The sequence below is a fragment of the Oryzias latipes genome, chromosome 19, assembly GCF_053564925.1.
Source record: "Oryzias latipes strain Hd-rR chromosome 19, Olatipes_Hd-rR_3.1".
NCBI lineage: Eukaryota > Metazoa > Chordata > Actinopteri > Beloniformes > Adrianichthyidae > Oryzias > Oryzias latipes.
In genome coordinates this window covers 23,837,549-23,851,349 of record NC_136255.1, presented here as the reverse complement: position 1 = coordinate 23,851,349, position 13,801 = coordinate 23,837,549, and the positions used below count along the sequence as shown (strand labels likewise).

Here is a 13,801-nt window from a genome sequence, read left to right as displayed (position 1 = left end):
TTTTAAGGATGTTATTTTGAAGTTCAATAAAGCTACTCTGGCATTCATTGTCATTTTCTGGGAGTATAAATCTACATTTTTGTTCTAAAAAAAAAGATTGTATGAATTTTTACTAAGATGGGTCAACTTGTACTAAGTTGGTATTTATATTTTGTTCACATTTTGTCATAAAATGAGTCATTTCCACTCAGGGCCAGAGCTAGAGCATTTTATGTGGGGGGTAGAAGGCTTTAGAAGTCTGGCAAAACTAAATAAAAAAAAATAAAAGGCGTTTATTAATGATTCATTAATCTTTGTCAATAATGAGATTACTATTAAGATTGATATTGGGGGGGCAAAGCTTTATGCTGAAGGGCCAGCTGCCCCCTCTTGCCCACTGCAGCTCCACCCCTGTTCCACGTATTACAGTAGTTTTTTTTGGTCAAATCTATCAAAAATAACTTCAATTATGTACATAAAAGCTGTTAGCTTAGAACTAACAAAAAAATGCGTACTATTGTGATGTATAACATTCTATAAACTTCTTTTTTTATTGTATCTTTTTTTCCGTTTTTGAATGCCAAATGACTTGCTGCATGAACAAATAACTTATAAATCTATTTTAAGGCTACTTCTTTTTGCAGTGTGGTGGTAGAAATCATGTATTTTTTTCTTTTTCTCACAATAAAAATTGAATCTAAAGAAATTGAAAAGACCCTTGCTTCAAGATTATTTTCTATCTTGTATAAAAAATAACCTTATTAAGAAAGTTTTTCAATAGCAAAATAATCTTTTTCTGAAAAAACATGTCTGAGTGACTAGAATTTCTTTTCTCATAAAAAGAATTCTTGATTTTTCTGACCCCATTGGCAACTGTTTTGCGTATTTATAGAAAATCTGTAAATGGGGTAAGAATTTTACTTCTTTCTAAGGGGCCTTGTTTTTTAGTGGAATTTATCGTGAATTTGATGTGTTTAGTTTGTGAGTACTTAACCATAACTTTCAGATCTTTTCACCAAAGATCAGAGTAAATCACACGGAGAAAAAGGTGGAAAGATGTTTGACCTTTCACGCTCGGCAGGACCCTGCCCTGCCTGCTGTGTCCCAACGTGCTGTCTGGAGACCGATGGGGAGGCCTGGCCACTGCAACCGCGATGCCCACGGGTGGCTGCCGAACCTCTCCTTCACCTGCATCCCCCGTCTCCTTTGCACTCCTGTCGCCTTTCTCTCCTTCATTTACGGAGCCTCGGCGGGGAGGGAGAGGCTGTTTGGGAGGGTCTTGCAGGAAAGTGTTACTTTTGGCTCCTTTCTCGCCTTTCTCTGATCTATCTCCTCCTTTGCTGAGGTAGCCCAAACCTCCGAAGGGGCTCCTCTGTGGTAGAAGCTGTGGCTGCTGGGAACTGTAGTTCATGAGGTTCTTCATGGCACTTCCCTCACCATCAGTGTTGTGTGATGAGGAACAGGACAGCAGTGGAGGCACTTGCGATTGAGCTCCTTTACTAAGTGATGCATTGTGACTGCCTTTTCTCTGGTCCTCCTGGTGGCTCCCCCGAGCTCCCCATGGAGGTGCTGTGTGACTCCCCTCTCTGCTCCTCTCCTCCACACTTACTGCTTGGCTGCTGTGCTGCTGGTGCTTTATTCTTGCAACTTTTTGTCCTTCCCTTTGAGGTGCCGACCTGTGCCCTACCTGCCCGTCGTGACCCGACAGAGAGCAATCCCTGAGGGGCGGGGTCTCTGCCTCCAAGCCGTTCCTGGATGTTTCCTGCTCAGGTACAGGAGGTGTGTCCTGGGTTGTGTCTACGGGACCTGAGGGACGACCAATCTCCTCCGCAACTTCTACGTCCCTGAAGGGCGGAGATGTTTGAAGGCTGCAGGACCGCAATTCGGGTTGGGAGCTCAGGTTAGAGCAGGGCCTGTGAGGGGGGTTCGTCTGGGGGCTCCAGTCGGGGGGTTTGTCTGCTTTGCCGTATCCCATCTGCTGTTGGTGGTGCTGAGATTTGTCTTTCTTCTGACAAGTGCTAAGGCGGCTGTGGTGATGAGAGGAACTTTCATAAGTCCCCTCCTCTGACCTATCGTCCGCCTTTCTCCCAACTCCTTCTGCTCCGCGACAGTCAGGGGCCGCCACGTCCCGCTGTGGCCCTATTGAAGGCACATAAGTTGGGCCGACACCCTTTGCCTCCCTGCTGCATGGGTCTTTAGAGGGGCCAAGTGTCAGATGGGTTGGAGAGCAGTAAAAATCAGGATGTGGATGGTGGTGTGCGTGATGGAGCCAACCTCCAGTTAGCGGGGAGCCCATGTGCATGGCGTGAGGAGGAGGAGGAGGCGCAGGGGGTGGTGGCATGGAGTAAGACGAGTGAGGAGTCGGTGGGGCCAAAATCGACGTCGTTGCCGCCGCTCCTCGCCTCATACATTCAGAGGAGGACGTTGAAGATTCACTGAGCCTCATTTCGCCATTAATGGGTCCATCTTTTGATCCCCGTCTGCTGCCTCCAGATGGAGGCCTGGCCACCCCACCACCAGCGCAGCTGCTTAGTACTGCCCCCTTCCCTCCACAGCTTGTCTCTGTCACTGAACTGCTGGACAGTTTGCAGGCACTCATATGTTTCACTCCCTGACCGCCCATGTCACAGTCCCTGTAATCCTTGTGCCGCTCCAGAGAGTGTCTGTGCTCCTCATCCCGCCCCTGGAGGGCGAGGTGCGGAAGGAGAGCATGGTGGGGGTACGCCTGCTGGTGATACCCAGACGGAGTAGAACTGGAGTTATTCTGGTGATGATGAAGCTGTTTGTCTTTGCTCTCTTGGTGACGCTCCTTGCTGCTCGATCTCTCCTTTTCTTTTGACAAAACCACTTTATCACCGACATCCTTGGCGCTCCTTCCTCCTCCCCCACAACCGTCGGCTTCCCGGCTGCAAGAGCCAAGCGGGTGGCTTGGTGCCGTCCTGGACAGAGGAGGAAGGCTGTGATTGGCGGAGAGCAGAGGGGGCTGGGGGGGAAGGCCTCTCAGATAGAAGTGATCTAGAAGAAAAGGAGAAATGGTAAGTGGCGTGTACTTATTTAGCGCTATACTCTCTCCTTAGAAGGCGCTTCGCAGTCATTCGCCCATTCCCACTGGAAACTATTTCATGCAGCAAAGATTTCGAACCTGGCGTTGGATGTTCATGATAATTTACCAGGTTTGTAGTTGTGTGAACTTTTCTTTGCTCTACAATTTTTCAAAATAAGCACCATTGAGAAGACCTAGGATCTAGAAATTTGGAAATTATTATTGAAATACTCTTGACAGTATAAAAACCTGATTTAAGACTCAAAAAACTGTAATTGCACTAATTCATTTGTAAGGGGGGTTATTTTAAAGTTAAGTAAAGTTAAATTGACATTAATTTCATTATTTTTAAACAAGAAAATTAGATGTATGTTCTGATAAGTCGTTGTTTTAGATTTTATGAGGAATTAAAAAGATGGTCCAACTTGTACTAAGATCATATTCTCATTTTGTTCACATTTTATTCTAAAATGATTTCCACTTGTTACACTAGTTTTTTGTCACTATAATAAAAAGGAACTACAATTAGGTACATCAGGCATGTCCAAAGTCTGGCCCATGGGCCAAATGTGGCCCACTTTCAAATTTTCATCGGCCAGAGGCTCCCATCATGATATCAATAAAATTAATAAGATTTACCAGATTTTTATATCCTATTTTAAGATTTCTAGTTAAGACGAACCAACTTGCTGCACAGACAGATATTTTTACTACTTTCTGGTGATTTTGTTCTTAAAGTTTAATGTTCTTTTCTACGGAGCCGCTTAAGATACAGAACTTTAAGAAATTGCTCTGTACTTTAGGCTGCATCTTTTTGCACACTGATGGCAGAACCTATAACCACCACGAGCAATGTGGGGTTCAGTGTCTTGCCCAAGGACACTTCGATGCATGAGCGGGCAGGGCGGGAACTGAACCTGCAATCTCTGTTGGATTAATCCACCAAAACAAACTAAAAGAACTAAGAAGTTTCCAAAACAAAAATGCTCAGCTCTGGTAAATTAATGCTATAAAAACATACCTTTTTGAGTTTCGTAGAAGCGGTGCTGTCCATAGAGACTGTTGCTATGGTGATCCAGGGGACTTATAGGGAGAAAAGGAGAAGCAAGACTTCCTGAATAGCTGGGGTACCCTGTAAGTGGGAGGAGAGTAAGACAGAATTGATGTTTCTTCCCAGCGTTGATGTTCAGCAGCCCCAAACAGCAGTTTATCTGTACGATCCATCACAGAACGGCCTCATTTTGGGAAAACTTTTTTTTTTTTAAAAGACGACGACCGGCTACTTTTTTACTTTTGCCATATATGCACTTTTACACAAACATGCCAGCATGGTTGACACTATTTAAAGTGGTGACAAAAACCACAGCCACCATCGAGCATTCTCAATGTGTAACTCTTTTACTGAACCCATTTCTCCTCAAACCCAAGACAAATAGCACGAAGGATCACAGCCCCCACCCGCCATCACGCCAACACACACACACACACACAAGCACATGCTGACTCTTCCCAGGAGGTCACTTGGAGGTAAATGGTCGTTTCGCTCTGTTCCATGTCTTCAAGGACGATGAACTGCATCCTGGGATGGAGGAGGTCTTTTGCAAATGGTGTTGACGGGGTGAGCCCACATGCGCACCAACTTGTCTACTATAGCACACAAACACCCCGCATTATGAAGTACACAAAAAAATAAATAAAAGAAGTCTTGGACTGTGTGTGAAACTGTGTTTTCCAGCAGTTGGTTTCATGCCCCACAGAGTGTCCTTGCCGGCCTGTTAATTGGCAGCCGTTAAAAGTTTAACGGTGGTGGCCAAAGTAAACAGCACTCCATAAAAACTCATCCTACGCATTCCACAGTCACACTGCAAAACCACCAACACCCCCTCACTGCTCCCTCAGAGTTGTGTGTGTGCAGGGACAACTCTGCTCCTGCTGGAATATAAATGCAGGAGTGTGTACACTGCACTTACTGTGTGTGTGTGTGTCTGTGTGTGTGTGATTATTCTGACTGTTTAACAACCAGTGAATCTAAATGGTGACAATTAGCCAAAAGGCTCTATCAGGCATCTAAGGCCAGTCCCCCATGTAATGTTGAGAGAGAAAAGGAGGGAGGTGGATGGAGACGCTTAGTAACTGAATGAATGGGGTGACAGCAAAAGAAGAAGGGGAAAAAAAAAAGACACTAGAAGAGCAAGGCTGTCAGAATGAAAAGCCTCCGTCTTCTGGAAAGAGGAGAGGGGAGATGTGTGTGTGTGTTTCAGAGGGGAATGAAAGATAAAGGAGTAAAGGGAAGTGGAGGGCTTTGAGATGGTGGAGATGAGAGGGCAGGGGAACGGGAAGTAAGTAGATGGGGGAGAGGCACATGAGCGGGGCACAAAGAGAAATAAAGGACAGGTGTGGAAGAAATGGTAAGTGACTGCGTCGGTGTGCGCGACAAGGAAAGAGGAAAGTCGTTTTTTTGTGTGAGGTAATATGTGCGAGAATATGGCTGTTTGTGCGTATCAGCCAGGTTTCTTGTCTCCGTGCACGCTGGCTACGCTCCACTCTCTGGACCGTGGCCAGCTGGCAGACCGCCCGCCGGAGCTCCCTGGCTTGAATTCTTTAAAAACAATCATTTGTAGTATGTGAGCCCGTGCGAGTACACGCAAGTGTGTGCACGCACGTGTATGTGTTCAAACATCAAAGCCAAGCCACACAGATGTCAAATCTGTCTGATAGACACACACTTTCCCTACACACTCACACATTTTTGCTCCCTTTTCAGTCCTGCACTGCAAACTACTTGATCCTTGCAAAGATTTTAAACTTTTTTAGACATTCAGGATATTTGACCAGTTTTTAAGTGTTAAGTTCTGAAAAAAAATTATTTATAAAAAAAACAAATCCCCCTTCAAAAACCTTTTAAAAAGGGCTGCTTCAAAATACAATAAATTGTTGCCTAATTCCAAGAACGACTTAGAAAGTAGTAATTAAGACAAATATTTCTGGTGTGGAATATTCGGATATGAACTACAAACATATCTATATGCTATGTTGCAGATATGTTTAGATGAAGTACCTTTTTAAACTTTTTTAATTGTATACACAGAACATTGAAAATCTGCTGTTGAAGGTTATAAGGTTATAAGGTATTACTTTTTTACACCTAAATTGGTTTAGCAAAAAATTTAAAAGGTTGCAGCGAAACAAGTTTTCTTCTTTGTGTTTCCTTTCATTTCCCCTGTATTGGAACTTGGAACAAAATCTTTTGTTTTTGTTGATTTTTGGAAATTAAAAAAATAAAGAAGGATTAATTTTCACTTATAACTCTATGTTTTGTCACTGTAATCAAAATGAACAACATTTAGGTTCTTAGAACTCAAAAAATACAAACTATTTGCTAAGAAGTAGCAAATAAATACTTAGTGTTGGGCTGTATATCATAAAATTTGAAGTAGTTCTATCTAGTAGTTAGATTCTTAGCTTTTTCTCCCAATTTACTACATTTTAACATCAACATTCTTTCCTCGTGATTTTATTTTTAATATTAGTGTCCTTTGCCTAGTTTAGACTACTTGTTTTTTCAGTGATGCTGCCAAATGACGGCAGATACCTTTGAGGTCATTTTATTTGTCAGAGTCGTGTCCTAAAAATGAGCTGCGCCTTCCAAAATTAAAGCCAGAGGCAGGACTTGAGCCTCAATGCAGGAGAGCATCACTGCAAAAAGAGGTACTCAATTTTTAACTTAACCAGAAATCTGATAATAAAGTATGAAAATCTAGAAACGCAGAGTTCCTGCTTTGACTTGACACAGCAGGAAAGGCTCATGCATGTGGAATAACAGTGAAGTTAATTTCATGGCGGTGTTGCAGAATCAGGACTCCAGAGTGCTGAAAGTAAACATTTTTGCCTTTGTGAATACAGTGAAAAGAATGGGCAAACGTGTATTTTATAAGTTGGTCAGACAGCGCTTCCTGGTAGTAATATAATAGAAAATAATCCACAAAAAAAATTCTTTTTAGTTGTTCTTCGGGATGTTTGACTGTGTTTTAAAGTCAGACTTGGCGGACAGTTTGAGTATTCTTTACCCATCCCTTCACGTTGGCACAAAAACACACACCTGGAAAAGACAGATAACTAAGTCAAACTCCCCTTTTCAACCACAAACAGTTAACAGTTAAGAGAGGACACAATGTTCGTGGATGCGCTCATTTTTCTTTTGCTGGTTGTGTGTGTGTGTGTCAGATCAGGAAGGGGGCCGTTGGAGGTCGGTTAGCCCTGAAGGGGCCCTGAGGGTGGGGCTGCGGTCAGAGGGGGGAGGGTGCTGGTAGGAGTGAGGTGGAAATGGGGGAGAGTTTCAGTGTTTGGCTTGGTGTTGGGGGGGGGGCTCACCCCTGAAAAGAGAGATAGATGCTGACAATCTGTAGGACGTTTGCAGGGGAGATAATGCAAAGACGTTACTGGCTGAAGTAAATGGTCAAACTAGATTATAATAACTAAACAGCAGATTTGCAATCCTGGATTGTTATTTTATTTTTATTTTTTTGGCACGGTAAATTGTACATCAATTTGATTTAAGGCGCTGAAGCTGTGAACTAGAAAACAACCACGAACACGAAACCACACGCTTCGAGACAAACAGACCCAAAACTGAGTTGTATGTGTTCATACTATAAGTAGCATCATCAGAGGCATCGCTGCTGCACATGTTTGGCGTCAGCTCAGTGTTGGTTAAACCACTTAATGGCTCCATCTTAATCTAATCCCAAACCAAGACCTTGGATTAGCCAGAGACCCAAGCTGCTTCCTGTGCACTTGTGTGTCTGCGCTGTGTGTGCGTGTTTTTCTGCCTTTACCTTCGTGTGAATGGGGGAACCAGATAGGGGAAGCGCTTGAATGGGGTCCAGCCCTGTAGGAAGGGGAGGAAGGGGAGGCAGCAGGTCCAGAAGGGTGAGCAGGGTGGGAAGGCGGGGGTCCCAGACTCCGGGCCAGGAATGAGCCCATGAAGGAAGCACCTGAGTGACACAAAGAAACCTTATTAAGAAGAGAAATCTCAAACTTCCTCAAAAGTTAAAAAAAAAAAAAAATATTAGTCCAAAGGTTTCTCTCTGCTGGATTCCTGTTTCACTTCCTGCGAGCAAATTAGCTGCAATTAGGTGTTGAAAAAATGGAGGGTTGATTTGTAGAAATGAATCTCCTCTCACCCTGCAGCTGGAAATCTTCCAGTTCTCATTCGCTGATGTGTTTTTTTAAACTCCCTTCTCATCCAGACTCCAATAAGTGAGGTCTGAGGTGTCCATCTGACATGTCTCTTCTGTTTGAACACACTAATAAGATTTTGTCAAGGCTGATATTTCTCACCTGAGAGTCCCGTGTCAGGTCTTATTAGTTTAATCGTCAAATGAAAAACTTTAACGGCTGAGTGTCGAAGGCCACTTGGAGGAGATTTTAACCGTAATTGTTCAAGAGGAGTCAATGTGATAGCGACAGAGGAAACAGAAATGTCACTTGTAAATTCTGTTTTCTGCATTTTTTTAAAAATAAAAACACATCTTGAGTCATATATATATATATATATATATATATATATATATATATATATATATATATATATATATATATATATATATATATATATATATATATATATATATATATATATATATATATATATATAACTATTTTAGTAAATATTGCTTAGCTTCATGAAGGTGGGGGTCATAGCTGTCCCAGCCATTATAGGGGAGGAATCAGGACACAGCAAGGAATGGATCCCAAGGAATCAGGAGCAGAGTCAAAAGGGGGACAAGGGGGGGTTGCATGAAAAATCTTTGCATCCCACTTGCTCCCTGATTTTTGATCCAATATTAGTATCAAATATTATGACAAATATTAGGAAGTCATAAACACAAGCTTTAAAAATAAATAAATAAATAAAACTGTTCAATTGCAATGGCCTTCGACTCTAATTACCACCCTTCCAAAGTCTTCTGCCCCCCGCCATATAAAATGCTCCCCTGCGGGGAATAGTTGTTAACAAAAATAAAACGCACATAGGAAGCTGCTACGAATTTTCATACTCATAAACATAATGACAGAAAATTTGACGTCACAGAATCAACCAGTGCTTACTTCGCCCACCTTAAAAACGTGTAAAAGTGTGTTTTCATCCTGGACATTTCCTTACCAGAAAAGTTTTAAAACCAAAAAGGAAAGTGGATGTTCCCACCCACATGTCAATCAAAAAAAAAATGTCCAAATTTTACTATTGATTGAGCCCCTAGTGGTCTTTTGAAGTACTGCAACATTTGCTACATCTGCAGGAAAACCTTTGTGTTTTTCTTAGGCAAATGTCCAATCCAGCATCATTTTTACCCCTTTGTCCATTATGCAAATTAGATTAAAGTATTTCTTCCAGTAACAGTCTTAATGCTTACATTGCTTTCTCTATGCAGAGCGGTGCATTCATAGACATTAAGATGCGAGCAGTCTGATCCCCTAGAACCTCTCTGCATCTACAAATTACTAAAAAGATTTGTGCACAAACTCTCATGCTCAGGTTTAAATTATTGTAATCGGTTTCATCAAGAAGGTTCTGGCTTCAATGGATTTTTTTTTTTATTATAGATTTCACGTTTTGTTTTAAAGACCCAATCTGATACAAATTGTGCTTTTAAACATGTTGTTGTGTCTTTTTCTGATAATAAGATATATTTGGCTTGGAAGTAAACCTTTAATAAACTTTTGCCGCTCTGTAGAAACTATGTCCAGGAAAACGAGACGTTTTTGGCTAAAGACGACCTAATCTTTGTTAAAAGACCACTGGGAACTCTTTGAAAATAGATCAAGAGATGATTGGTGTGGGTCTTTAAAGCATTTGGTTTAGTGTTGATGGGCTCCTGCAAGCCCAGCCGGGACAAAACCGGTTTGGCTCATTAAGGTAAGGTTCTCATTTTTCACCATGTGATCAGCAAAATAAGGATCAGTTGTGGTTCAGCCGCGGCAAACAGTTCATCATGCAAAACGTCTTTGACTTGTGCGACATGGAAGACCTTCAAATGTGCTAAAAGTATGTTGATTTAAAAGCAACAAGCTCTTCAACGCTGCAGTTAATGGTTTGAAACTCATCTGGTCAGAGATTAACAGCTATGATCGGCCCGTGTCAGTAGAGAGTGGGTGGATATATGTGTTTTGAGGGGGGGAAAGGGGGCAGATGCAGACGCCAAAACCAATGAAACCTTAGCTCTCAGTTCATTTGGTTCCCAGGCTTTATGTAAACAGCTGTTTTGATAAAACATAATGGTCTTCCTGTTCTGTTTCTTTCGGAAAGTTGACAAACATCACAGATCTTAGTCACTCAGAAATTCCTGATCAATGCTATGTTTAACAACCCACTTGAATCAGCTTTGGAGCTAGCTTAAAAGCGTTCCCAGTGGCCTTTTAACTAGGATTTTTGGCCAAACTCAAAGGTCTGTGTCATTTTCTAGGACATAGTTTCTGTGGAGCGGCAGGAGTTTATTAGAAATTCACCTCCAAGCAACTCTTTCCCTATTGCTGAGAGCCACAAGACCATGTTAAAAGCACCAAAAACACCATTTTCATTTGAGTGGGTATCCCTCTTTTTTCTTTTACGCTCCTAAACACGCAAGTTTGACTTATTGTTGTTTCTGAATTGATTACAGGATACAAAAAAAAGATTATACCTATTTTACTGGGGTTTTAGGTATTTTGGAAATTAAAAAAGTTGTGTGCAGTGCTCCAGTGACATTGTTCATGTTCATGGTCTGTGCCTTGTTGTGGACTGCTAAAGTGTCCAGGGTGATCCCAGCCTCTCACCTGCTGACAGCTACAACAAACTCCAGCTCTGAACAGTTTTCCCAGACCAACATCAGAAAAGAGAATGTTCCAACAAACGACTGAAATATCTGACACTGACTTTGTGAGGAGATATAAAAAAAAAGAAAAAATTAAAAAAAAGAGTTCAAGCTCTCAGCTGAGCCACTAAGTTCGGTGTCAGGAAACGGAGGAAGTTGGCTGAGTTCAGTTTGGCTTTCTTTGAATGTTTCTTCACTCATTAGCCTGCTCCCATTTAGTGGAACAAACTCAACAGTTGCAGGGGAAGGAGGAAACAAATCCACAGGGAATCAGGTAATTAGTCAGTGGATGGAGAGAGGCAGGGAGGTGGCGGGCTGGGTCGGTACCCATAAATGCCGCGTTGCATCAGAGGCAATTACCACAACCACAACAGTCCACAGCCGAGCACACGCACAGCACCCACACCTCAACGACATCTCGACGCCCCGACAACCACAACCACCGCCGCCATCAGCAGCCTCTGCCAAACACACACGTGCAGACCGGAGGGAGGGCACAATCAAGAGCGAGATGGAGCAGCCGCATGTATTTAGAGACAAATCAGAGTGTGTGTACCTATTTAGACAGCTGGATCCTAAACCTTGACGCACACACAGCTCATGAAAATCTCCAACACAGACTCATAGGAAAGTGTCTTGTTTGTCCACATGTCCAAAACAGGGGTTCCAGTAAAAACAAAAGCGTCCACCCTTTTGACACAAAAGGCAGAAAATGTGTTTTTAAATCTAAATGATGACATTTATTAAAATAAAGTGCGCTAAAAAAATATGATCTATCTACATTTGTAAAAAAGATTTAAAGCTGCTGCTAATAATAAAAAAATCATTTGAAATTTGAGGACAAATTAACTTATTTAAGGACATTTACTATCTGTAACTGCAAAAAATGTCTAGAACTCGGAAGAGAACACTAATATTAAGAAGAAAAAATAGACTAAAATTATCTGCTGTCACAAAAACAGGCAGACAAGAGCATCAGAGGAGAGACAGGGTAGTCAAGATCCAGGCGAGAGTCAGGGCAAACGGTGTCAGACACAGAGTCAGGAAACAGAACCTCTTGTCCAACTACACCACTCAGTAACGAAGGCAGAGTGGCACACACAATACTTCACACGGAGTGAGGCTCAGTGCAGTGCTTAAGTATGCTGTGAGTGATGGACTGAATGAGAGTCAGGTGCGTGGCATCCAGGAAGTGCACGCCGGGGTTGCTGGGAGATGAAGTGCCTTCTGGAGACGGTTGCTGGTGACCAGAGAGGGAGACAAAGTTCTGACATTTGTCAACGCAACAAGTCATTTTACTAAGAAAAAATCTCATCAAATGTATACAAAAATCTAGAAAAAAAGAAGTGCTGCACAAGCATTCAAAAGGGCAAGACAAGCTAAAAAAAAAGGCCAACGTCTAGATCGAAAACACCGAATTGAATGTTATACAGGCCTGCATGGTTAGCGGCTTGCCTCACAACGAGAAAACCCTGGTTTAAAGCCCAGCTGGGATATTTCTATATGGATCGAGTTTGCATGGTCTCCAGACATTCCGGCTACCTCCCACGGTCTCTAAACATGGTTTACAGGATGAATGTTTACTCCTAAGTGCCTCCTGTATAGGTGTGTGGGGGGGGATTGTGTGCCCTGTGGCAGACTGGCAACCTGTCCATGCTGTACCCTACAGTAGCCAGGACAGGCTCCAGCAACCCTTTGACCCCAAATGGGATACATTGGGCTAAGAAATAGGATGAATGAATGTTATACAGCCAATAATTATTGATTTTTTGCTAGTTCTAAGCAAATACTTTGTATCGTTTGAGTTTTTAAGTACCTGATTAGAGTTCATTTTGATGACAGTAACCACATTTACAGTGAAATTTAAGTTATGTTGCATCTTAAGTCCTTATTTCCAGATCTTCTAGATCTAGATTTTCTAGATAGAAAAGCTTGGAAAGGTTTAGAGAAAAGATAAATGAATACAACTTAAACCTGGTAAAATATCCTGAACAAGGTTTAATGTGATGGTTGAGCGGATGCTTCATTTTGTGCTGCAGACTTTTCCATCCTCACTGCTTACTATAGTTGAAAAGTGGAGATATCTCCTGGTGTTTTCACTTTCTGTAGTCATAATAAAAATTTGAAGCAAAAGAGCCGTGTAGACATTTATTTTCTCTGTTTTGTTCCAGCTCTCTCTTTGAGACGGGATATTTTTACTGCTCTGTTTTTTGTTCTTGTGGTACAACTGCACATCAATGGACTTCCAGGCAGTCACAACAAAAATTCTGTGCATATACGAATCGTGTTCACAAGGCCTTTTGGCAAATCAGACGCACACAAATACACACACACACACATCAAAAACTTTATCTCATGTTCTACAGCTGCTGTTGGCAAGAAAGAGCATTTAGGAACTTTTGAAGTTTTTCTGGTCACTATTTACAGGAGGATCTGTAAAAATGATGTTTTACTGCACAGAGAAAAACCTTAAAATTAGTGACTTTTATCATAAAAAATATTGTCTTTTGTTTAATCTCTTATCTATATGCCCATCCTTTTACATTTACTCATCTCTTTTTCCTATTCCTGTCACCTGACAACACACCTTCTGTCTGTTTTCTGTTGGCAAGTTGAGGAGATAATCATATTTCCTCACTCCCTCTGCCCTGCTGATACGGAAAATCCTCTCTAAGGCCAACCACTAACGTGAATCTCCTTTCTGTCCCTGTTTTTTCTTCTTTTCTTCCCCCTCCTGCCTTTCTTCTCCTCCCTGTTTTCCGCTTTTGTTTTGTTCACGATCTGCACATTCCCTTTCCATCTGTCAGCGCTGCATCCTCCTGTAGTTTCCTGTTCTTCCACACACCAAATTATGAATGCAAACACAATAAAACTGTGGAGAAAAAAAACAACTTTTCATTTTGTAATAAGAATTGAGTGCAAAAAC

At 42.0% G+C, this 13,801-nt stretch overlaps 1 protein-coding gene across 3 annotated transcripts in view; it reads right to left on the bottom strand.

Moving 5' to 3' along the window:
* Positions 1 to 13,801, bottom strand: part of bahcc1b (BAH domain and coiled-coil containing 1b) — a 61,929-nt gene that overhangs the window by 25,129 nt on the left and 22,999 nt on the right. For all 3 annotated transcript variants that reach the window (XM_023949737.2, XM_023949736.2, XM_078937853.1), the window contains exons 3-5: positions 7,858 to 8,016; positions 4,044 to 4,154; positions 1,045 to 2,994 (exon numbers count right to left, since the gene is read on the bottom strand). In XM_023949737.2, the coding sequence (XP_023805505.1) occupies positions 1,045 to 2,994; positions 4,044 to 4,154; positions 7,858 to 8,016 (2,220 nt within the window). The remainder of the gene's footprint in view (positions 1 to 1,044; positions 2,995 to 4,043; positions 4,155 to 7,857; positions 8,017 to 13,801) is intronic.